This window comes from Volvox carteri (assembly GCF_000143455.1).
Source record: "Volvox carteri f. nagariensis unplaced genomic scaffold VOLCAscaffold_72, whole genome shotgun sequence".
NCBI classification, from domain to species: Eukaryota; Viridiplantae; Chlorophyta; class Chlorophyceae; order Chlamydomonadales; family Volvocaceae; genus Volvox; species Volvox carteri.
Window position 1 is genome coordinate 136,063 of NW_003307615.1, and position 24,248 is coordinate 160,310.

The 24,248-nt window shown below is 57.6% G+C and overlaps 2 protein-coding genes across 2 annotated transcripts in view; both read right to left on the reverse strand.

Moving 5' to 3' along the window:
- VOLCADRAFT_98419 (uncharacterized protein) overlaps positions 1-10,972 on the reverse strand; it is a gene marked incomplete at both ends in the record, with an annotated part of 15,307 nt that extends 4,335 nt beyond the window's left edge. The window contains 18 exons of the mRNA XM_002957317.1: positions 134-637; positions 1,102-1,705; positions 1,836-1,987; positions 2,284-2,352; positions 3,560-3,679; positions 4,073-4,394; positions 5,098-5,250; positions 5,645-5,813; positions 5,999-6,080; positions 6,494-6,583; positions 6,973-7,125; positions 7,529-7,648; positions 8,193-8,332; positions 8,910-9,189; positions 9,414-9,515; positions 9,988-10,101; positions 10,460-10,586; positions 10,821-10,972. Of these exons, the coding sequence (XP_002957363.1) occupies positions 134-637; positions 1,102-1,705; positions 1,836-1,987; positions 2,284-2,352; positions 3,560-3,679; positions 4,073-4,394; positions 5,098-5,250; positions 5,645-5,813; positions 5,999-6,080; positions 6,494-6,583; positions 6,973-7,125; positions 7,529-7,648; positions 8,193-8,332; positions 8,910-9,189; positions 9,414-9,515; positions 9,988-10,101; positions 10,460-10,586; positions 10,821-10,972 (3,453 nt within the window). The remainder of the gene's footprint in view (positions 1-133; positions 638-1,101; positions 1,706-1,835; positions 1,988-2,283; positions 2,353-3,559; positions 3,680-4,072; positions 4,395-5,097; positions 5,251-5,644; positions 5,814-5,998; positions 6,081-6,493; positions 6,584-6,972; positions 7,126-7,528; positions 7,649-8,192; positions 8,333-8,909; positions 9,190-9,413; positions 9,516-9,987; positions 10,102-10,459; positions 10,587-10,820) is intronic.
- A 2,002-nt stretch (positions 10,973-12,974) lies between these two features.
- VOLCADRAFT_119669 (uncharacterized protein) overlaps positions 12,975-24,248 on the reverse strand; it is a gene marked incomplete at both ends in the record, with an annotated part of 16,051 nt that continues 4,777 nt past the window's right edge. Inside the window, 17 exons of the mRNA XM_002957318.1 lie at positions 12,975-13,306; positions 13,411-13,789; positions 13,886-13,952; positions 14,080-14,166; positions 15,425-15,523; positions 15,911-16,009; positions 16,685-16,798; positions 17,242-17,786; positions 18,081-18,637; positions 19,316-19,433; positions 19,827-19,847; positions 20,465-20,635; positions 20,829-20,897; positions 21,043-21,196; positions 22,281-22,375; positions 22,644-22,696; positions 23,101-23,200. Of these exons, the coding sequence (XP_002957364.1) occupies positions 12,975-13,306; positions 13,411-13,789; positions 13,886-13,952; positions 14,080-14,166; positions 15,425-15,523; positions 15,911-16,009; positions 16,685-16,798; positions 17,242-17,786; positions 18,081-18,637; positions 19,316-19,433; positions 19,827-19,847; positions 20,465-20,635; positions 20,829-20,897; positions 21,043-21,196; positions 22,281-22,375; positions 22,644-22,696; positions 23,101-23,200 (3,060 nt within the window). The remainder of the gene's footprint in view (positions 13,307-13,410; positions 13,790-13,885; positions 13,953-14,079; positions 14,167-15,424; positions 15,524-15,910; positions 16,010-16,684; positions 16,799-17,241; positions 17,787-18,080; positions 18,638-19,315; positions 19,434-19,826; positions 19,848-20,464; positions 20,636-20,828; positions 20,898-21,042; positions 21,197-22,280; positions 22,376-22,643; positions 22,697-23,100; positions 23,201-24,248) is intronic.

A 24,248-nucleotide genomic window follows, 5' to 3' on the forward strand; every position in this document is an offset into this window, starting at 1 on the left:
TCCCTCGATCACGGATCCCGCCGTGCAGCGAACCCAAATATCGTCGTATTGCTAAGGGTACGGAGCGCCAAGATGACCCAGCCGTCGGCACCACCGCGGAGTGGGAGTGGTTTCTCGTACACCGCCGCGCCACCGGAGCCGCCGCCCCTTCATACGCGTCGGCGGGCAGCACCAGCGGCGGCAGCGCCTGGCGTAGCGAGGCGGTCTGCGCGGTCTCCTGGTTCGGCGTCGGTGGTGGCGGCGGAAGTGACGGCCACCAGCCCTGGGACTGGGTGGGCTGACCTGGGTTGCCGTACGCAGCGGCTAGCGGAAGCAGGAAAATAGACACGCCGTCGTCGGTGGGCGGCGCTGTGTTGTTGTACGGCTCCGGAGGTAACGATGCCGCGTTGCTGCAATGAGACTCAGGCCAGGGCCTGCACGAGTCGCGCGGCGGCGGCAGCGACGGCAGCAGCTGTGACGGCAGCGGGGATGGCTGCAACATTAATTGCGGCGAAGTCCGCGGCGCCGTCCGTGGGGACGAAGGGACCAGCTCCAGGTCGGTAGCGGCGCTCAAATCGACACCATCGGCAGATTGCAAAGAGGGCGTTGACGCCAGCGCCGATGCCAGCGCCGACGCCGGAGGCGACGCCGCCCTCAACTGGGGGGACTCCAAACTGAAAGGGGCTAGCGGCTGCAGGGGCTCCGCAGCGGCGGCGGTGGCGGTGGCGGTGGCGGTGGCACCAGCTCCGGCAGCGACAGAGGCAACGGCGGCGCTCAAAGACCCGGCGGCCGCTTCCGCGACATCGCTCTACAGACGCTCATCCGGGGCCGAACGTGACTGGATTTAATTAAAAAGGATGAGCCAAACTGCAGCTGCTGTATCTCATTCACGCACACGACAAGTCAAGTTGATCAATAACAAGGGGGCATGTGGTTCAAGACTCGGAGCATGCAAAGCAAAAAAAGTTAATTGAATACTGCACGGCAATGTGCAATATGCATAATGCCGTGCCCTATGTCAACGGTGCCGTACACCGCCAGCACACGCCTCTGCCTGGTTGCCCATCCAGAGGTACCGTGAGATACCGGGGGGGCGGAGAGTTCCCCGCGCCCCGGGCTTACCCGTACACGATACGGCATTGCACTTCGGAGCGGCTCTGGACTGTCGTGGGTGGGGGCCCCCGGCCAACCGATGCTGCCGTACCCCAGCGCTGCCGTACACCGCGCAGATGTACATTTTGGTAGGGAATGTGCACTGTGCTCAGACACATCGTGCTGACGCGCGATCATGCACTTGCCGAAGTCTTGCGAGTACGGCCCTGCGGCCGCGCCGTACACACCAATTCCGGTCGCCGCTCCATCCGCCGCCGTCGCCGCCGCCAGCGGAAGCTTGCCGCTGGCTCTGGAATCGCCGCGGTGCGGGAGAAACAGTCCTTGAAGTTGGGAAACTATGTGGGTCGTGTGTCGACGGCGCTGTGGTCCCGACATCGGCTGGCAGGGCTCAGCTGGTACACTGGAACCGGAGAAGCGCACATCCGCAGCGGCGGCGGCGGCGGCGGCGGCGTTGCGGCACACGTTGTACGACGAAAATGAGCTGGCTTCGGAGGCCATGTGGATGTCGTCGCGGCCATCGCGGCTCCGTGCGACGGCAAAGATGGAGGGGATGGGCGACCGGACCGCGGTGTTCAGCTGCTTCCTGTTGGTGCCCAACACCTCAGACAGCGGCCTGCGTAGTTGGGACGCGTCCAGTTGCTATCTCTGTATGTATGTGCGGCCTTGCCTGGACCTATCTCTACTCATCCACAAGTCGCACCCAAGCCCTTACAATTATCACTGGCGAGAGAACCTGCACGTACTTTTGTACCATGGCCACCTCCGCCGCGGGCCACGCCTCTGCCCCCGATACCGATACCGCCAGCTCCCAGCGCGGTGAGCAGCACGGGGACTCGGGGGAGGGCGGGTACACGGGCTCCATGAGCTCATCCGGCCAGGTGGCCTCTAGCAGCGTCTGGTTTGGGAGGGGAGGTGCGGGGAGGGACCACCGGCGGCGGCGGGGGGGCCGGGCATATCTCGAGCGATACCAAGTGCGGTGAAATGAAATGTACTGGGCCGTAATGGCCTGGACTGCGATTTACTGGGATGTACTGCGCTGTACTGGCATGTACTGCGCTGTGTTGCGCTGTACTGCGTGGCACTTGCCTGTACAGCTCTGTACTGAGTGAATGGAAAGTCGTACACGGAGGGCTCTAACCTTCCCCAGCAGACGGCAACGTGCCCTCACTTTCCCCCCTTCGTGCCTCTCACCTGTTGTGTCTGTACGCAGAAGGCCACCGCATTCAGCGCATCCTTGAAGGCCAAGATGAAGGAATCTCCCTGCGAATGAGAATGTTAAACATGTGTATGTGTGTGATCGTGCGACCGTGTGATGGTGTGATGGTGTGTGTGTCTAGATGTATTACATATCTTGCCGGACATGGCGCTGGCCACAGAGGGGCTGCTGTCCAGCCCCAAGGAACAAGACCGCCGACGCACTCCTTCCCCTGGGGAGGGGCGTGAGGGGCCACTGTCACCTCTCCTGCACAACACACACAGCCTGAACCGCCGGATACCGTGTAAGTGTATTACACAGCGGTATAGGTCTACGGAGGAAAGAAAAGAAAAGAAAAGGATAGCCCGCAGGCTCAATCGCTGTGCCAGGAGATCGTCAGACAGCATCCAGCATCGAAAGGCACATGTATACGCGCGAGTGTGTGTGTCTGTGTGTCTGTGTGTCTGTGTGTCTGTGTGTGTCTGTGTGTCTGTGTGTCTGTGTGTCTGTGTGTCTGTGTGTCTGTGTGTCTGTGTGTCTGTGTGTCTGTATGTCTGTGTGTCTGTGTGTCTGTGTGTCTGTGTGTCTGTGTGTCTGTGTGTCTGTGTGTCTGTGTGTCTGTGTGTCTGTGTGTCTGTGTGTCTGTGTGTCTGTGTGTCTGTGTGTCTGTGTGTCTGTGTGTCTGTGTGTCTGTGTGTCTGTGTGTCTGTGTGTCTGTGTGTCTGTGTGTCTGTGTGTCTGTGTGTCTGTGTGTCTGTGTGTCTGTGTGTCTGTGTGTCTGTATGTCTGTGTGTCTGTGTGTCTGTGTGTTACGAGGGAACACCGCGCCATGCCAAGAGGTCAACAGAGGTAGCAAGTAGTTGCGCATACCGATGTGTTCATTATGCTGTACTGTGTGCACAGAGTGTTTATGTGCTGGAGTGTTGAGGATAGGGTCCCCACATCCGGGACCTTCGTCGTGTTCCACCCTGCTGAGAGGAGGCAGCTGATCAGCTAGTTCGCTGGCCACTCATCAGCCGGTAGGCGTTCGTGGGGGGAAGGGCAGAGGTTTACCTGCGCGGTAGCTGGGTGCAAGTTAGGGGTGCCGTACCATGCGGTACACCTTCTTTTAGCCAGCTAGGTCACCCCAATGCACAAGACGACCAACAAAGATCTACAACATTGCCTACCTCCTTCACAGCCTGCACCTCCCAAAACAAGGAACCAGACTTCACATGCCACAGCATGACCCGCCGACTCTATTGTACGTCAACCATCGTACTACTGCCGTACCTCTGTGGCTGACTCGTAACCTCGGTGCATCAGCAGCGTCTGTCGTACGACACGGTGGTGGATCTGAAGGGCAGCGTCCATGACGTGGGCAGGCAGGCTCTCCCACAAGCGAGTGGAGTCCTGCGCGGTGATCGGTAAGGGCGCCCGGAGGAGGTGTGGGCAACTGGGAACCGGCGTGAGTGGCAGGGCTGCCCTAAGGGGATACAATATAGAGTATTGTGCAGGATGGCGTTGGGCAAAGCTGGCGACGCCATGGTAAGTTGTGCTGTGACTGCTGTATGATGTACGATTATGCCTGAAGTACATACGTGTACGGCAGGCCCGTAAGGGCAGTACGACAACTCCGCCATCCACAAGAAGGTCGTGACTACACTGCTCCCGGTCAGTCTGCTCTGGGTGATCCAGACTGTCAGTCCCCTTACCCCAGCAGGCTCAAACCTCCCCTCGCCTCTCTTCGCCTCGTCGTTACATTACCTCGATATCGGTTACACACAAAGTGGTGTGTGGGCTCACGCCAGGAGCCTTCACGGCGTCACCCATCGACCGGCGGCCCCGCCGCCGTACTCCGGCCCAAGAAGACCCCCCTTGACCGGACCGCCGCCAGGCAATGAAAGCTGCCGCACCGGCCGCCAGCGCGGCCACGGCACTGCCGCACGGCAGCGCAATTTCGTACACCACGCGGCGGCCGTTCCTGCTGCTGCCGGTGCCATGGGACTTAGATCCTGAGGGGCTAGCAGCGCCGCCGGACCGGGGGGGACTGTCAGCGGCAGCTGCGTCCATGTCGCCGCTACCGCTCGGGTGGCCTGGTGGCACAGCCTCCTGCCAGTTCAGGGACCTGTGCGTGCACGCGTGCGAGGACATGCATGAATGCAGTGCGGCAGAGGGGGCATCTGCATTTGGACATCAATCAGCGTAGTGATCAGCGTAGTGATGCAGAAACCACCACTGGGAAGCATATACACATATACACACACATTGTACGCGGTTCTGACTTCGTCCCGTAGATCGCTCCCTTTCGGTTATTATCAATGTGTCTGGGACAGCCGTGTTGGGGGCTCTGTTGTCCTTTTAAGACTCCCTGCTCCGTGGCCTGCGCTGTGCGGTGGCGTTTACGAAGCCTAGATGGCGGGACGAGCTGCTGCAAGCTGTCATAGTTTGCAGTCAGCTCGGCCCAGTGTGCGAACAGCAACAACACTGCCGCCGGAAGATGGACTGCCTTGCTGTGCTTTTGTGTCGATGCCACCCACCACCCATCACCTGCGTCATTACGCATCGCTCTTGTACGCTGCTGTCCTACACAGCCCACCTCTACAAAAATGCGTGCACGCACCACCTCCTCCTACCTGCACATCATTTCCCATGCAGCCTGTTGTAGACCCTCAGGCAGCTGCTGACGGCCCCCAAGCGGTTTCGACGGGTGCTGGTTGGTTTGGCCTCAATTAGCCCGCCCACTCACAGGCCCCACTCACAGGCCCCACTCACAGGCCCCACATACACTCGATAAACAGCCATCTTCGGTCATACTCAGCCCGCCCCACCTCCGGTACTGCACCGCGAAGTCTGTCCTAGAGGGCTCCGCCGCCACCACAGCATTCAGAACCGCCTCCAGTTCCGTGAGAACTTGAGACCGGGTGCGCGGCTGAGCCGGAGTTTGGAAGACGTAGGCTGCGGCAGCGTCTTGGAGAGCCTTACTGAAGGATGTGATAGGGCAGTGTAGTGGGGTATTTTTGAGGTGGTCGTGTGCAGGATATTATAGGATAGGGGTGGAATAGTGGCGAGGTGGACATTAGAGGTGTGTAACGGGTGGTATTGGTATTGGTAAATTGGTAAATTGGTGGTATTGGTATTGGATTGGCGCTTGTCTTTAGGGGTATTCTTGCTTAAGCTGTCCGCTTCCGTCCCCCCCTTGAGAGCTGCCGTGGAGTTGTTTTCAAGGGTAAAACACCCAATCCCTCCCCCTCTTCCCCCCCATCGCCACGAACGGGTTAGCCACCACTTTTCGTAGCGATAACTGCAGCGAGGAGCCATGACATCTTACAGAGGTCTTATCAAAAAGTATCAGTATTAAAAGCTAATAACACTCACGTCACATTGGGCGCCAGTCGTATCTTGAGCTCGGGGCAAGTGTTGGCGCTGCCAAGGGTGGCCCGGTAGGCCGTCAGGAAGCGGGACACGTCACCACTGTCGTAACCGCGGGCCGCCCATCGCGACACGAGCTCCAGGGAAAGGTCCTCGGAGCTCTTGGGGAGCAGCTCTGAAGGGGAGTGTGTGATTTGAAATGGTTATATAGTTTGAGGTTTTAGGCCGTTTTTTAGGCCGTTTCCGAGTTCTACGGTACGAGCCCCCATTCAGCCCAAGGTGTCGTATCACCACCACAGTTTATGTGGTCGTGAAACCCCCAGCTCAACTCGGCTCAGCTCAGCTCAGCTCAGCTCTCACCGTTGGGTCCCATTAGGAGCCCGCCGCTGGTGCCCATGGCCGAGCCGCTGACCAACATGGCGAACAACTGGTAGGCACCGTACTTCAGCGGGAGGGCCAGTGTGGGAGGCAGTGTGGGGGAGGGGGACGCAGGGAGGGCGAAAAACACGATGGTGCATGGTACGCAGGGGAAGGCCTGAAAAGGCGAGCTGGCAGCTGGCAGCTGGCATGCGGATGGCAACAAGCACAGCAAGTCGATTCGGGGCCAGGCTTATGGTACATGGCGCGACGGCACGCCGACCGTATACACCTTCGTACCGGCCAACACACCTTCCCAACCTAGCTCCCGGCGGCGACACGGCGATTTTATTCCTATCAGTCCCCCCGTTGGGGGGCCGCCGTTTGGGGGGGTTTCGCCGCCTCTGCCTCCTCAGTCCGGTCCACCAAATCCCACCCATACTCCGTACACTCCACCCATACTCCGTACACTTGACCTCAGCCCCTGCGAGTTCTCACTTGGTACTGTACGGGAGATTTGCCGTTGAACAGTACGAGGGTGTTGGTTGAGGAGATGGGCCGATTGACCAGCGCGACTGTGCCGTCATCCTGGGGTGGTGGTTGCGGCGGTGGATGCTGTGAGTTTACTCGTACCGCGGTTGTGTTGTTGGTTTATCTGTGTACTGTAAGACATGACATGATGGGGTGACCGAAACGTGCCCGCAGAGATGTTCAACGTTGTACGTGAACAGGTAGGTAAATGCAGTGCAGGGTGCCTGGGCCCTGGGGACAGGTGGTAAGGAAAGATGACCGCAGGGGGACAGAGAGACAGACAGAGACAAAGAGACACAGCCCAGCCAGCCCAGCCAGCCAACTAGCCAGCCAGCCAGCTAGCTAGCTAGACAGACAGACAGACAGACAGACAGACGGACAGACAGACAGACATGAAGCCAGGCCGCACTCAGTCACAATCCCGCCCACCCACGCATGCGCCCCACCTCCAGGACAGTCTCAGTTGCAAAAGGACAGCTGCTGCGGTTGCAGGGCACCAGTTGCCGACTGGCCCGGTCCAGCACCCGTGTAGATCCCGGAAGCAGCGCGAAGCCCATGCGACCCCGTACAACGGAGAGGTTACCCGGCAGGTTGCCCATCTACAGGTTCAGAGTTTCAGGTATCAGGGTTTTGATACATATCCTTGAGTTTTAGAGGTTTTCGTCATCAAGAGCGAGTTTAAATGCTCACCGGCGCGCAGAGGAATAAGAGAGGAGGAACGAAGGAGGTGGGGGCCAGCAGCTCAGGGCCCATGGTACGGATTGCTACTTTTGTGTCCAAGTTGTGTTGCGTTGCGTTGTGTTGTGCATTTCCGGCAGCGCACCCTTCACCCCCACCCTCCCGCCTCCCCGGCTGGTGGGCCACCGCCTCCCAACATGCCTTGCCCCCGCACAGTCAACTGCCTTTAAAAAGTCTCTCTCCCCTTCCCACCCTATTCATTTGGACTGCAGTCGGACCATTGCTCAGCTCGGAACTGTACGACACCGTACTTAGTGCCCGTACCTTGAACATGTATCCGCTGGACACGGCCATGAGGCACTGACCGCGAATGAAATGGTCGCCCTGACAGCTATCGGGTGCGGGTGGCTTCGCGGGGCCCGCAGCCACCAGACGACGGAAGATCTAGGGGAGCGGAGAGGCGAGGAGACGGGTGGGGGCCGGTAAGGGAGCCGAAAGAGGGGTCCTTCTTGTCATCCTTGGATGCATTGTGCCAACGCCCCCCCCCCCCCGGGGGCCACACTACCGTGATCATCGCCAAGTGGGGGGATTGGGGCAAGTGTTGTTCTGTCCTCGCCTTTCAGAGCCCTACCGCCTGGGTAGCGTGCACAGAGTGGTCTCGCTGCTGCGCATACGTACCCCAGGTAATGGGGCGCGGGTAAATAACAGAGAAGAACACCCGTCCAAGCCTACACCGCGCCTATTTTGTTGCCTCAAATCTCAGAGTAAACCAACATCAGACAAACTCCATACAGACGAGCACGCCACCGTTTTAAACTCCACACCGGAATAGGAACACACAAACAGGCACCCACCCACCCACCCACATAAAACCCACCCACATAAACACACACACACACACACACACACACACACACACACACACACACACACGTGCGACACTCAAACCCCCTGGAGCTCTCACACCCATGCACACACACACGCAGACCTCAAGCGCCTGCTCCCCAGCCGGACTGTTAAGCAGCTGCTCCAGGCTGGTTGGGTCCCACAGCAATCCGTGAGTCGGCCCATGGGTCTGTATGTAGCTGGCCAAGATTGTACGAAAGACGAAGCTCTCTGCGCCGCACCCTGCAAGCACGTTTTGAGCTTTTATTGACATGAGATGAGGACCACAGCACGGCGACCATCATCTTTGGGTGCGCACTTAGCGGTCGCAGGACCAGATGGCTTACCTGCCAATGAAGGCGCGACTCGTACAGGCCTGACCGTGCCTGACCCACCACTCCCAGCGACCACACGAAACCCAGTCAAAACCGACATCTAAACGGTACCACTACAGACAGGCTTAACTTACTCTATGTTACATTTATACGTTCCTCTACGTTACATCTATCAATAATAAATATCTGGTGTGCAGGCACTTCCTATGACACGTGCTACCTCTAAGCACGTGTATAGCCCTTAGTGCGTGCTCAATGACCGGATGGTAAACTAACCCTACTACTTAATGGGGTGTAGCACACACACACACACAAATGAAGGGCCACAGACGGACACATTCGCCGTACCCTTAGCGATTCAGCATCCTTTAATCCGTTCAATCCAAGTCCAAATCCAAACCCACGTCCCTCACGGCTCCCCAAGCCTTATTCGCATGCAGACGCGCGCACACTTGCACTTCCAATGATGGCTAAAAGGTACCCACCGAGGGGCATGACGCAGATGCCCTTGATGCCCCCAGGTCTCGGGTCGTGGTACCGCTCCGCTAGCGCGGCCACTTGCTCCCAGGTTTGCGGCACCAGGATGCCGTCCCGTTCGAAGACGTCACGCAGGTAGTGGAGCAGCAGCGGCGCCGACGACAGCGGCAGCGCCTTGACGGCGCCGCCGTAAATGGCCGCCGACCTGAGGGCGGGCGGCAAATAGTTCCACTGTAGCAGCAGGTCATGAATCACGATGTTCGACAGATCCACAAGCTTCCCTGGAATCTGCGTGGAACCAGGAAAAGCAGTACGTTAGCGCGTACGTTATAGCAGTACGGACAACTATAGTTTTGAATTCTGGACGTGTGCTCGTGCAGGACACCAATCGAAGAGTCTCCACACTCTTTCTGTGATTTTCGTCGTTGTTGTTGGTCCGGCAAAAGCGATTGGTCCGCCACGAGAAACGGTAGCTACCCGTATCCCTGCCGTACGCTTGCCGTACACCTGACCTGCGCTGCTCCTCCGAACTCAATGTCCGTGGCGATGAGCGCGTCGAAGCCGGCGGTGGCGGTGGGTGCAGCAGATTCCAAGAGCAAGGCCTGCCGTTCCGCCTGGAGGAAAACAGTGAGGCGCCATGCACTCAATGTGGTGTGTACGGCATATGGTGGCTGCGCATGGCGACGATGGCCTACAAATCGAACGGCACGCCGTACGGATATCACGGATTTTGTGTACGGCATGAAGCTAGAACGAAGCATCCTACATATAAACGGGCTGATGAACTTTTAGTGTATCCTCTCTCCGCGCTCAAAACTCCCATGTTCGATTTTGAACTTTTCCGGTTACGGTTTCCGTCCCCAATTCCCGTACCCCTCCCTAGACTGCCCCCAATCGCCTCAAATCTCCCGCGCCCCAGACAGATGGCACAGACGGGTAGTTTTACAGGTATGGGGCCACGCACCCCCAACCATGTAACACACACACACAGACACACAGACACACAGACACACAGACACACAGACACACAGACACACAGACACACAGACACACACACAGACACACACACACACACAGATGGCTCACAGGCGATTGCTGAACAAAGCTGACGTGCATCCCCGTGGCCTCAGAGAAAATGAACCGGGCTACAGGCTCCAGCTCCCCCACGAGGGGCGAGGGCGGCCCGACTACATGCAGTGGCTGGGAGGTCAAGAGGGGACGCGACAGGAGGGGGGGAAAGTGCAATGTGATAAAGTAGACGGGGACGGGGGGTGAAGGAATGGCTGGCTCTGAAGCGGAGAGGCGGAAGGGTTGGCTTTGTTGTGTGGTGCCAAGCGCGGTTCCCTGGCAGGGATGATTCGCGGGTCCGCCGTAGCTCTGTCCTGTTGGAATCAGATTGCATTTGGTTGGCTTCGTGCGGAGTATGAGAGCCCTGTCTTACCGGCGCCATTACTACTTGCAAAGCCAGACTAAGGAGACCGGATTTACATTGATTGCGGTATCGATTCGCGCACGCGTGGCCCAGCGAGAACGCGCCTGCGCACCCGCGCGCACGCACCCGATTGGAGGCCGGCCACATGCATGCGTTGAGCATGGCCATGATCGCCAAGCGAAGCCCGATGGCAGGATTGGAGACATTTTCACGCGCATCGGCTTGTTGCCCGTACGTGGACAGCGCAATGCAACTGCATTAGGCGGAGCTCCGGTACCGTTAGTGCGAGCAAGAGTGCACTCGGCGAGACTTACTTGCGGCATTTGATCTTCTAATTGATATTTTTAGTTGGTGAATTTCTGTCTTTAGGAACGTCTACAGCTCTATTCTGGTGGTCCTTTCTTAACCCGTCGGATTATCTGTGAAAACCAAGAATCTTGCGCATATCGGGCTAAGTAAAAAATAAATGCTGATGGAGTTTACATACCTCCTGCGGACATTGGTAAAGCGACTCAGTGCACACTGCACGTCGGCAGGCTCATCGTACGTAGGCCCTGAGATCGGAGGCGCATTGTCTCCACGGCATCCAAAAAGAAAGTACAAGAAGGCCACAATGAAAATCTGTTGACCAGCTGACATGAAGCCAGCACAACTCTATGGGCTCATGCCGATTTGAATTCCAGAGCAAATGAGCTCCCAGGACAGGAAGAAAGAAGTAAAGACGGACCCTCACAAAATTTTAATGGCGTAGCATGTTTCCTATCGGGCGTGAGCTCGCTACCTAGCCAGAAGTCGGACAGGCCCTTCATGCTGGTTGACGCTGGTCAACGAAGTGATACGCGCATGATGTCATACTTGCTTCCTAAAATGACAATTAAGATGAGCCTTGAAGGCATGTTAGCCTGGGTTCGAGGTTCGTCGTCTGTCGTAAAGTAGTCGAAAGCTGAATCGGTAATGCGCCCTGTCGACGTCTCAGCTACTTCCGCCATAATCATCATCAGCTTTTCATGAAGCATATCTTTCCACTCAAAGTACATTGCAAAAGCCTTAGACAAGCGAGGACTTGGGGTTTAGGGAATCAGTTCAGGGCAGTCCCATGCAATTTCGGTGCTACAAATCAACCAATGTCTTGTAGACACCAGTAAAAAAAGGATACCTAAAACGCTGGTTGATTTATAGCTGCCTTGGTAGCTGCCTTGCCGCAGCTGTCCAAGCAGGTTGGGATCATCGCACGTCGCCGCATTTACCGTCTTTGGCCAAAAGGGTTTCCATGCCTAGGTGATTTTCACAAACATATTCAAAAATTGAGCTTGCCTTTGAAAAATCTCAAAGCGTGCGCTCTATATGCTGTTTGACTTGGATTGAAGTCAGCTGAGGAACGACAGACTACGACAGACCTGAAGTATGAAACGCCCCTGCAGAAAGTTTTATTAGGTAAACATAGATGAATTTAGATGGTAAGCATTTTCCTCTGAGCCTCTGTATGGTGACGCGCAAGCGTGCGAGATGCAGCGTTGCACTGCGCGTGCGCGTCGGCGAGCTGCACAAGACGAGGCATCATTTCATGCGTCATTAATTTAAGCATACAAGTTAAAAAAATAGCGCATACATGTTTACTCGGCTTCTCCTGCTCGCGCTCCGTCTGCGTCCCAAACCGTACATTCACACTCGCGCAATTATGCAAGTGTGTATACACACGATCCCACCTGCAGGTTGCCCGTTGCTGCACGCGTATGCATAGCTATAGCCCTACACGCCTGAATTCAAACGCCACGGTAACGCCGACTCATGCGCGATGACCCCGGTTCGGAAAAGAAATAATTGCGAATCAGGGCCTTCCCTTCTGCAAACACACAGCCTACGCAGCGTATGCTCATTCCTGCTTGAAAGGCTTTGCTTACGTAAGCGCACGCCAGTTGGTCATACCGAGTTCTAACGAGCCCTACGCCGAATATACGTACATAAATACATACATACGTACTCGTAGCTTGTCACAAGGTTGCTTGGTCCGACGTTAGGAAAACCCCAAGTTAGCAAAGATGGGTTCACCCCATCACAGGCGAGAAGAGAGGGAGGTAAGGACACACGAGGAGAGGGGAGGAGAGAGAAGAGAAAGAGAGGGACAAATACGATGAGGAGAAGGGAAAGAGGAAAGAATCGATGTGCACTATCTGTGCTAAGCGGTGTGCGGACGTATCTGTCTTACACGCTCTTTCATACGCTTCTCTGCCACCACACGCTCGCCAACCCCCCACTACAGCAATCAAACGCCAAAGATTGACGGAAACGGAGCAGCAGCCAACAAAAGCATCAATGGCGGTGGCGCCAGGCGACAGCGGGGCCCTGCGACCAACTGCCTGCAACCTTCATTCCTGTCTGCTCCTGTCAGCCGTCCTCCGCTCTGAACAGTCCTACCTAGGGCTAGCCCTAGGAGGGTAACGGTACCCATCATACACGATGCGGCGTGAGTTTCCAAATTCCAATCTAAACTCCCGGTGGGTCCTGGTCGGAGCTGTTTTGAGACGGCAGCGGAGGGTACGCGGGCGGCATGGATCGCGGTCCGTAGACGGCCAGCTGCGGCGGTGCAGACGGCGGCGAACGCGATGGAAGCGGCATTGTTGGCGTCTGGGGCTGTCTGGCGTCACAATCGGGGTGAGGGTCTAGCGGTGGCGCACTCGAAGGACGGGTTGGATGGTTTGTCGGTGGAGCGGAGCTCGAGCAGGGCACGTGTGAGAGTGAAGGTGGCTGCGGCGGGGGCGGTCGGGCTGGGGCTGCGGGATGAGGTGGGTTTGGCGGGCCCCTCTGTGGCGAAGGCGGCAGCTGCTGAGGCTGTGATCGCGCGGGGGGCGCTGAATGCGGTGGCAACGGTGACGACGACGGCGGCATGGGATACGGCGGCGGTAGCAGTAAGGAAGGTAAAGGCGGAAATGGATTTTGTAGGGACGACGGCTGCATTGGCTTCAGTGATGGCAGCTGAGGTGAGTGAGCGGGTGCGGGTGCGGGTGGGGGTGTGGAGGGTGGACGGTCCGCTGGAGGAAGAGGCCTTGGTCGTGGTGATGCCGGCGGCGGTGACTTACGACGGGGTGATCGAGGCGGCGGCGGCGGCGGCGGCCACGGTGGCGGATGTGGTGATGGCGGCGGCGGCGGTGGTAGGCGCGGCGGACGGGGCGGTGGACGCGGCGGTGGAGATAGGCGCGGCGGTGGGCGAGGAGACGGCGGCGGCGGCGGCGGAGGCGGCGGCGGACGAGGGGATGCAAATGGGCGAGGAGGTGGACGCGGCGGCGAAGGTAGGCGAGGTGGCGGGCGAGGGGATGGAGGCGGTGGCGGCGGAGGATTGGGAGGTGGTGACGGCGGAGGTGACGGATGCAGTGATGGCGGCGGTGACAGCGGCGGTCGGAGTGATCGCTTGGGTGGTGGCGGTGAAGGGCGCGGTGAGGGCGGTGTTCGGGGCGACGGCTGGGGTGGCGGTGAAGGGCGCGGTGCGGGCGGTGTTCGAGGCGACGGCTTGGGTTGCGGCGTTGGCGGTCTCGGACGTGTTGCCCCCGGCTCCACCGGCGGGAGCTTATCCGTATAACCCGCCAGGTAGGGATCTGGACGCTCGTTGGTTGGGTCGTAGTATCTGCAGCGTTATTTTCGGAGTAGTAACGAAGACACGGCAGTTTAAGGTGCTGATTTTGTTAGACAGAAAAACGGTAATAATGAGTGTCAGGGGAAGAAAGGACACGGTTCCGCGTGCGCTAGCTTACATTCGGCAGCGTGCGTACGTCAGTTTAATGAAGCTGCCGTATAGCGTGTCGTACTGCGGCTCCATGGCTTGCGCCAGATTCGTCACACTGCGCGCATGGGAGTGCGAGAAGGCCAGGAGGGGGAGTCGTGGGGGGGCGTGTCGTGTTACGGCAAAACAAAAGAGCGCGTTAGGCAGTTAGGGACAAGCGTGCAAACGACGCGAACGAATCAGGAGGTCGGGAGCCGTCAGCGAAGCGGCCACCGCATCCTTGTGGTCGTTGAACCAACTGTATGGAAACATCACCATAAATTCATGTCACCTACACAATGAGCTAGCTCCCTGTAAGAAGGAATGCGCCGTATCCGATTGTATGGTGTAGGAAAGCCGTAGGGGACGGGGGGTCGTAGGGTTCGAAGGGGTGTAGGGGCCGATGTGCCCGAGGACATCACAGCAATCCCCCTCCACCTCCTAATAAGAACGTCTGTGCCCCCCTGCCCCCTGCCCCCTGCCGCCTGCCGCCTGCCGCCTGCCGCCTGCCGCCTGCCGCCTGCCTCGCCACTCGCGGCTCCCACACCCTCATGCCTGAAACTTTAGTGACACCTGCGCGACACATGACCTGGCAGCTGCCGTACCGTACCTGCCGTCCGGATGCACGCGACGGAAGGGATTCCTGCAGCGCACAGCACACGATACCACACAGTCCACCACCATCATCATCATCATCATCATCAGCAGCAGCAGCAGCAGCAGCAACAGCATATTTAGGACGATATTCAAACCCCAACAGGGCGTTTTGGGACGCGAGCGTAGCGGCACGACGTTCATGGCGCGGCAGGGATGACAACAGCGACGGAGGTTGCGGTGCGGTGGCTGCCATCCCCAACTATTCCTATTCTCTATCCTAGTCAATTCTTGAACACAGTGCGGTTAGTGGACAGCTGTCATCATCATGTGTGTGGTGTCTGTCATTCATACCCCTCCGGACATCCCCTATGGAACAGTAGATGCGTTAGAAGGAAGAGGGGGCGGGTCGTTGCAGTGGTGCTGGTGGTGTGGACGAGGACGAGGACGAGGATTGGGTGCGGGGGGACTGACAGACAGACAGCTAATCTCAACTTCCGCGGTGCTGTGTAACGCGGGGGAAGTGACCAAATGCGCACTTGCTCTTGGCCTCGTGTAGTGGCTGGCCGCTGAAAAGGCCTCTCGAGATGCTGCTGCTGGCGGTCGCGCTTAGCGCGTATTTGTAGACGTTATGTGTGCCGTACTGTGCCGTACCAGCTACTTCACCGGGCCCCCACGAAGGCGGTGGGCCCCCCCCCACACAACACACCACCACCAGCGGAGTCCAAACGCCACCCACCCACCTGCACAGGTCGCCTTTACAGTATGATAGGACCGTGAGTACGGCGTCCAAGCGGTTGATGAGATTGGAGGTAAGGGGATCGTACGGCACGGCCTTCGCCCTGTGGTGGAAGCCGGCGGGGGGCGCCGGCCATCCGCACGCGATAGCAGGCAGGCGCATGACTGGGCGGTTCAAAGGGGGCTTATGGCGAGATTGGATCCAGACAGATTCAATCTCGGGGGAGCTGGGGGGGGGTACGCTGCCCTGGGCCTTTGCTGCCGTGTCGGCGTAACATGCATGGAGTTACGATGTCGACTGTCGTATTTAAATTCAGGACATCACACACATGTGGTCCGACATTAAATTTCGTAAGGATTGCTTGCCGCAACTAACTGATGATTGAGCTGCAAATAATGTTCATGGTTTGTATGGTTCACACACCACACACAGCCTGCACCCTTCACGACACGTCGAATGGCATGACACGGACCGTACCTGTTTGCCGTACCTGTCCCTGACCTCCGCTGGATCCAGCCCCAGGTCGTACAACTCCACGTTTGTAAGTACGGGAGTTTGCTTCTGGACGGGGTTGCACAATACGGTGTACCTGCGGGGTTGGGGATGTAGGGCAGCCAAAAAGGGGGGGGTTAGGAGGCGACTGGGTGAAGTAAAGGCCACCGCGCATGGAAAGCTTGGACACACTCTTCCTAAGTTAAAAAAGCCTTCGCGGAGTTCAACACGAAACACGGGCCCAGGACTACCACGAGCACTAGGCGGGGGGGGAGGAGAAGGAGGAGGAGGGGAGGGGGAGGAGAAGGAGGGGAAAGCGGAGAAGGAGGGGAAATAGGGGGAGGAGGAGATGGAGAAGGAGGGGGAGGAAGAGGAGGGGTAGGAGCGGGAGGAGGAGGAGGCCCAGAACATGTCGGGTACACAAGACCCAAAGCAAACGAGCCGTGAAGGGGTCTACCTAGCGAAAAAGAAAACCGCAGTGTCAAGTTCTGCAAAACGCTTTGGGTTTCACGATACGATGGGATCAGAAGCTGTGTAGGGACTTCAATCTATCATTCTGTGTCGCTTTTAAGTTTCCTGCGGTGATGTCTGTCGACGGTCTCAACAGGTATTAGCCCACAGGCCGCGTGCCATCACGGTCATGCGATAGCACATAGCTACAGAGTGGCGCACGGATCAAACGCGGCCTCGTGTCCATCGTTCAGCTTCCAGTTTCGCTTCGCGATTTCCAAGTCGCCATGATCATGTGTGCGTGTGCAATTGATACTCTTACTTGTAGCAAGTCCACGGCCTCCTTCCTCCATACGCCTGGTACGTTGTGCATGCGCGAATGGTGCGGTAGGCCTTGTTCTTGAACACAGAGTCGAGCCACGACTCGATAAGAGCGCTGCGAAGCGCGGCGGCGGTGGTGTTTGTGGCAGCGGCGGCGGCGATGGCGACGGTAGTGGGGGCCGTAGTAGCGCAGAGGCGATAGCGCGGGGGCGGTGGAGGGGAGGCCATTGGAAGTGCGAGAACTCAAAAAAAACACAGCAGCGCCTTGAGACACATCCCCCTTTGGGGGTTCTTCCCAGCACCCCCCGGTACCGGGCCACCTTCCGGGCGAATGAGTGGATGTTACCTGAGCTGCCGGTAGCTGGAGGCGCCCGCTCCCACTAAGACCTCCCCCTCCACCTCCCCCTCCCCCTCCACCTCCCTAATACCGTCAATGACGGGTTCCTGAGCCTCTTGCCACTCACAGCTCCCCTCTCGCCCCGTGTCCCCACCCCACCGCCTTAAGAAAGGCACACAGGGTACGGTATGCCCTTTCCCCCTTGGTGTGTTCCTCCTTACACATTGCTCCACATCGCGAGGCTGATCTGCGGAAGCGGTCGTACACCGCCCGTACTTCCACCGCTGCGGCTGTTGCCGCCGCTGTCCAGGGCGTCCGTCGTTTCAGGAAGTTCACGGCGGTCACGGCGGTCGTTGGCGCTGACCTGGGCCGCGCTGTTGCGCCCGCTTGCCGTCGACACGGAAGATAGCACATTAGGCAACCTTGTTGCGTCGTCACCGTCAGCACTGCCACCTTCAGATGCGGTCAACACTGCCACTGCCGCCGCACGCTGCCTGAGAATGGCCTTCGCCTCCTGTACGGCGTTCCGTACTCGCTGTAGCGAATATTCCACAAGTACGGACCCGGGAACCTGAGGCATGGGATCATGGGCCACGGCGGCGGCGACGGCGGCGGCGGCAGTGGCTGCCGCGGCGGCAGACCGTGAGCAGCCGCTGGCGGCGGCGGCGGCGGCGGCGGCGATGGCAACGGTGCCGTTGGCGCCGTCGGCAGCAGCAGCACGAACTCGTGTGACCCAGCCCTCAAGCCCCAGTGCATCGGCGTGTTCCTGGAAACAAAGCAAAGTACGGCACGAGTACGGCATCAGGAGTGCACAACGTAGGTACGATGGGAAATGTTGCATCGTTCAGTGCGGCCTTTAATAAAGTAGCTCATGCAATTATGTTTTGCGGGCGGACCCTGGGCTTGAGTGTTCATGGCTATCAAACTGCTTGCCTCTGATGAAGCAATCCTGTCCGTCTGCATATCTGTCGCATGGTGAATTTGCAATCAAACCCGTCGTACATGATGACGTCAGCCTGACTGCACGTACGTATTCACGAGAGCGGTTTGTACGACGTACCTCCAGCCACAGGTCATGTTGCCAGTGCCAACCGTTAGGACGCCAGGACCCCAGCAGTTGAGGTAGGGAGGTAGGGACGGTGGCGGCGGCGATGGCGGCAGCGGCGGCAGAGGAGGAGGAGTCTATCAGCACCGCCGCCGCCGCCGCCGCCGCCGCAGCAGCAGCAGCAGCGTCGGTGGCGGCCGCCGCAGCAGATCCTGCGGCGTACTTTAAACATACATCAGCGCCGTCTACAGGGTCGTCAGGCTGCCAGAGGTGGGCGGTGGCGGAGGCCGCATACAGCGACGTGGACTCGAGCCTCCTCCTCCGTCGCCTGTCAAAAGAGCCACCTGCACCCACGTCGTCCCCGTCGCCAGCAGCTGGCGGTCGCGGCGGCGGCAGTACCAGCGGCGGCGCTGGCGGGCGCGGCGGGTCGGGCGGCGGCGGCGGCGTGCAGTAGTACCGGTTATTGTTGTCCGGCGGCGCGGTAGGCTGCCCCGGCGGTGCCCTGTACGATGACACGATCTCCGCCAGCGGCATGGGCGCGCTGTCCAGGTCCACGTTGCCTGAATTGGCACCTTCGAGGAACAAGGCGATCAAGCGGCGCCGCGCACAACAGGGCATCCATCCGACATCGGGAGACGCAGGGTTTAAAGCCCGGGCTCCTGTACGGCGTTTTCTGGCGTCTTCGGCGTCCCCTCCAAACACGTCCCCACGTTGAGATGCAGGATGCACAGGATGAAACCCTACGATATGCCGTGCCACACGCTGCGGTCCTAAATAGGCTCCACGTGCATTTGCGTTCTAAAAGCGACATGCCGTCCGTAAAACGGTTTTTCCGCCGTCATTTGTCTCCAGCGGCGCATCAACGATGGCCGTCAACTACCCGTCAACTGCCGATCTGCACGTGCCACGTACGCATACACACACATACACACACATACACACACACATACACACACATATACACACATACACACATATACACACACATACACACATACACACACATACACACACATACACACACATACACACACATATACACACACATACACACACATATACACACACATACACACACATATACACACACATATATATACACACATACACACACATACACACACATATATATATACACATATACACACATATACACACATATACACACATATACACACACACGTAGACAGACCATATCACTTCCTCCACCCCAATACTTTGTACCCACCATCGCAGCATCACTCACCCACCGGCCAGTGACAGGATGGTGGCGGTCAGGTCAGTCATCGTCACCTGCAGCTCGGGCCCTGTGGCCACACCCCGCGGAATACCGGGACCGGCCAGCAGCAGAGGCAAACGCACATCCTCCTGGGGGGGTGAGGCGGGGAAGTGTTATGAGGCATCTTCGGCACGCAACCGAGGGGGCGCAGAAGAAGCAGCGCCGAGGATGTGCGCTGCCAAGGGCACAAGGCGCAACGCAGCAGTGCATTACACAGCACCACAGAGGGGCAGAGCGCCTCCGCCCGGTGCCCCTCCGGATAAACCGCTTCACAGAAAGCAGACCCTCACTCTCCGAATGCAGGTTCCGGCCCCTGTGGGAGGGGGTTACAGGCAGCGGCGGCGCTGGCGCTAATCCTTTTCCTTTTTCCTACTTCCTTCTCTCCACCAGGTGCACCTCCGCGGATGGGTGGGTGGGGGATCGGAACAGTGTAGGTGAGCTTCGGAAACGTACCCCGGCCGCACACATCCCTCCATCCTCACCTCGTACTGAGTGAACTTCTCCTGAAAAAATAAGCCCCGGTGGCGGGTTACGGAGGGTTGAGGGTGAGGGAGGGGTGAAGGAATGGCGAGGGCATGAAGAGAAACGTGTGGGGATGGGGAGGCGGGGAGGCGGCGTGAGCGAGGGATGCAGGTTTAGGCGGAAGGACGTGACAAAGGCGGAAGGGGCAGGGAACGGATGACCGCCCAAGCGAGGTTATAATCCTAAACCTGTTGCACTGTCAACAGAGGTGCAACAGATACACATACAGACAAACACGCGCGAACGCCTATTACATGTGTGTGCGTTTTACACCACCTGCACTTGTGTTGACCTCCAAAGGTGAATAACGAGGGGGCCCATACCTTGAGCCATCAGGGGAATTCCCAAAGGCCATAATAGCTGAAGGCTGTCCGAAATAGACAGATGTCATAGGACGCACAAAAAAACGAGTATCCTCTTACAATAAACATACATCATAGAATATGTAATATAATATCATAATAATTATCTAATAAATAAAACCATTTATTTATTATATATATTATATGCACAGCTTATCATCCCCACTCCTACATAGTCATCTTTTCCCCCCCACACACACATCCACCTGCTGTCCCTCCCTTCCTCCCTCGCCCACCTGCGCAATGTTGTGGCTCCCCAGCTTAAAGCCGTTATCGGAAGTGTAGACGATGACCGTGTTATTCAGCAGGTCCCTACACGCCAACTTGGAAACCACAGCCGCCACCGTGTCATCGACGGAGCGCAGTGCGGCCAAACGGGCCCTGTAGTGCTCCGTGAGGCGGGGAATCTGGAGGGGAGGGGTGGGGGGGGGGGATTCAGGTTCCAGACTTGGACTGGGGGAGGGTTGCGTGCAGCTGAGGGATAAGAGGAAGATTCGCTCAGCTAGAGCACAGCTAGAGCACAGCTAGAGCACAGCTAGAGCACAGCTACAGCGCGGTCTTCCGGCACATTCTATTAGTGGCAAAGGATTCCCCACGCACCGCGTCCTTGGAGTCGTACGGCCAATAGTAGCCAATTTTATTGGGGGGCCTTACGCCAAAATTGGGGCTCTGCAATGCACAGCATCATAAGCATTAAGAGAAGCAGCGGCCGGGGGATCTCGTTTGTCAGTCAGGGTTCTGCAAGTTGTTTAAAAAACAAGGGTTTTAGGGTATTAAGGATTCCGCGCTGTTAGGGCGCAGGCTAAATACCCACCTCTGGCAGCTCGACGTCGCCGTACATCCCGCGGTACTTGACCTCCACTTCGGGTACGGCATCGGTGCCTCCCGATGCGTCATGGGGTGCGAAGGTGGATACCATGAGGAAGAAGGGCTTCTTGCCCCGGAGGCTGTTGGTGGCAGCAGCGCGTCTGGGAGGCAGCAGGTGGTGAGGAGTGAGGAACAGGAGAAGAAGGAGATTATCGCTCAGTCCTGCCGTGTTGCGCGTTACGGTAGCTAAGCCACCAGCCGCCATCAGCTCGGCTTGGTAGCAAATCAACCTGTCTGCGAAAACCCATCTCAACACCAACCCATTGTGAGAGTTGCACTAGTGGCCGATAGTGATGACAGTTACCTGTGTTGCACCGTTAACGAATCCTAGGACCCCAAGTGCCGAAGAGCCACCCCGGGCGACCCACCCAGGACCAGCAGCGAGAAACCCGGGGATCGCTGCATTGCGGCAACCCCCGGGATTGCCCGGGGTGGGTGGGTGGGTGAGGTGGGTGGGTGGGTGGGTGAGGTGGGTGGGTGGGTGGGTGAGGTGGGTGGGTGGGTGGGTGAGGTGGGTGGGTGGGTGGGTGAGGTGGGTGGGGGTGAAAATTAGAGTGCACTGTCCCAGCAGCGGGACACACCTCCTGGTAGGTAATAGTCAAAACAACGGCAGTTTAGGAACCAATGCGCCTTTGCGACCCAAGTAGAAGCTCGGCGTACTGTACGGGTCCGGCACATGCGTGCATGCATGCGCCCTGCTTCCGCGCGCCACGGCAGCTCCCCTTCGCAATAACTAACTAACTACTCGCACATCTCTACACTCATATCTTGCTTCGAGAAGTCGAAGCTTAAGGAAGGAACCGCAACCATTACAACCACCACGACCACCACGACTACCACAACCGGTCGCGGGAAATGGTCGGAAGGGAGGAAGCGGGCGGCGGGGGCTGTTTGTCGCGTGTGGGAGGGTGGCCCCGGCGGGACAAAATGCAGCCGTGCACCTGCCACATTGTGCACAGTGATCTATGCAGGAGGGAAGAGGAGGAAGCGAATGGTGTGGGGACAGGCAGGCACCAAAACCCGTCGCACCCGTCGTTGGGTGTGATGTGGCAAGAAAGGTGCAAAAGAAAGGCACGCAAGGGAACGGGGGGAGGGGAAGGGGAGGGAAAGGACGGCGCGCTCGAGCGACACAACCAGTGGTTCATCGTAGCCCTGCGGGCCCCGGGCAGCGTGCGGATGACTTACTCAATGTACTGCAGGGCCTTTTGCCGTACGACGATCTCGGTAAAGGTGTCAGGGAAGGTCTCCAGCGTGCGACACTCGCGCATGAACCTGGGCGTCTGTCGTACAGCCGCCGCCGCAATTGCCGTACAGCCGCGACCGCATCCAAACGCAGCCATACGTGGTGATCAACGGATCGCGGGGGATGGGGAATGGCGGGAATATCCGAAGACAATTGGGGGAAAGGATGGGGAGGGAATCAGTATGATGCGGTGTATGGAAGGGATGCAGGAGGAGGAAGTCTCCGGCCCAGGAGATGTATTCATGTCGGATACTACCATGCTTGGCAGGACCCTGAAACTTGGTTTTATGTGTACGACAACTCACGTCCTTGTAGTACAACTCCTCCGCGCCGCCTGTATCGCCCAGCAGCATGGCGTCTATGGAACACGGGCGATGTTGAGAGGGCCGCGAACGGGTCAGAGTAGCAAGAATTGAAGGCATTAAAGGGATTAAAAAAAAGGAGAAGTTAAAACTAAAGGAGTTCCCCCAACGGGGGTGGTTATGCGTGTGGGGTGAAGGCGGTGAACGTTATGTGGCGACTTCCGGATAGGTGCTCGTAGCTGCAGAGGCGCCTGCTGTCTGGCAGCGGCATCTCTTTCAAGTCGTACACAATTGCAGTGCCAGGCCGGATGTGCGGTGTCGAATGAAAACCCGAATGAGTGACGTCTTTGTTGTCTTACATAACATACGCAGCTACAACCCACGACCAGAACCCACGGCAGACTGCAACTAGCATAACCGCCACAACCGTCGCAACCGCCACAACCACCTGGCTACCCACCCATGGCGGTCCACCCCCGCGGGCAGCCTAGCTCCAGAAGGCTGTCATGCGTCAAGCCATTCAAAAACTTGCCCACGTAGTACGTGTCGTACCCGGCGGCCTGGCATTTGATTACTCACAGGGAATGGGGGAGGGGAACATAGAAGCTCGGAAGACAGACAGGTAGCTGGACTACCTTATGCGAGGGAAACCTATTGGTGCAAAACGTGTTCGAATTCTGCTTGTATCTTTCCAGGAGAATATGTGTGTATGTGTGTATGTGTGTATGTGTGTATGTGTGTATGTGTGTATGTGTGTATGTGTGTATGTGTGTATGTGTGTATGTGTGTATGTGTGTATGTGTGTATGTGTGTATGTGTGTATGTGTGTATGTGTGAATGTGTGTATGTGTGAATGTGTGTATGTGTGTGAAGGAGGGCACGGCATTCCAACATTTCCCCTACGTTCCTTCACCCGAGCGAACCCCTGCAGATCAGTGTTTTTTTTTAAGTAATATATTACTTTTAAGGAATAAAGAGGCCTTTTTGGCCTTTGGAAATAAGGAACAAAGTGAGGCCGATCCGTACATTTTCATTCCTTCAGCCAAAAACGTCCATTGCTGCCAGATTGCTCCGTAGTGTGCAGAACTTAGTATTATCGATCATAAAATAGATATGAGGGGCCGTAAGAAGGTCAAGCCCGTGAGTCAACGCGGCATAGCAGAATGTATGACCGGTCCTTCCATAGACAAACACGCAAAAGGCAACGACTTGAACGCCGAACAAACACAAAAACAGCAAGATAAGTCTAAAATTTTTCCTGATAAAGGCGTTTGGGACGGCGGTGCTGTTGTCGGTAATGCATCGGCAATGTTGCTGCCAGCGGCGACCGATGACACGGGCGCCATTACCCCTGCCTTCCATGGCGGTTGTGATCAGCATAAGCGCAAGCTGTCACCCAATCAGCTTGACAACAACGAATGCGGCGAGGCGCCCAACCCGAGTGCTCGCAGTGCCAAGCGGGCTCAGACACAGCGCATCCGCAAGGGCATGAGCGACGGTGCATGGCGGGACAAGCAGATGGAAAATCCCCACAGATGGCAGATTGCCAGTGCGTGCCTGTTGGTCTATGAGGGGAGTTGTAATTTATCGGGGGGGGGTCTGGGGGGG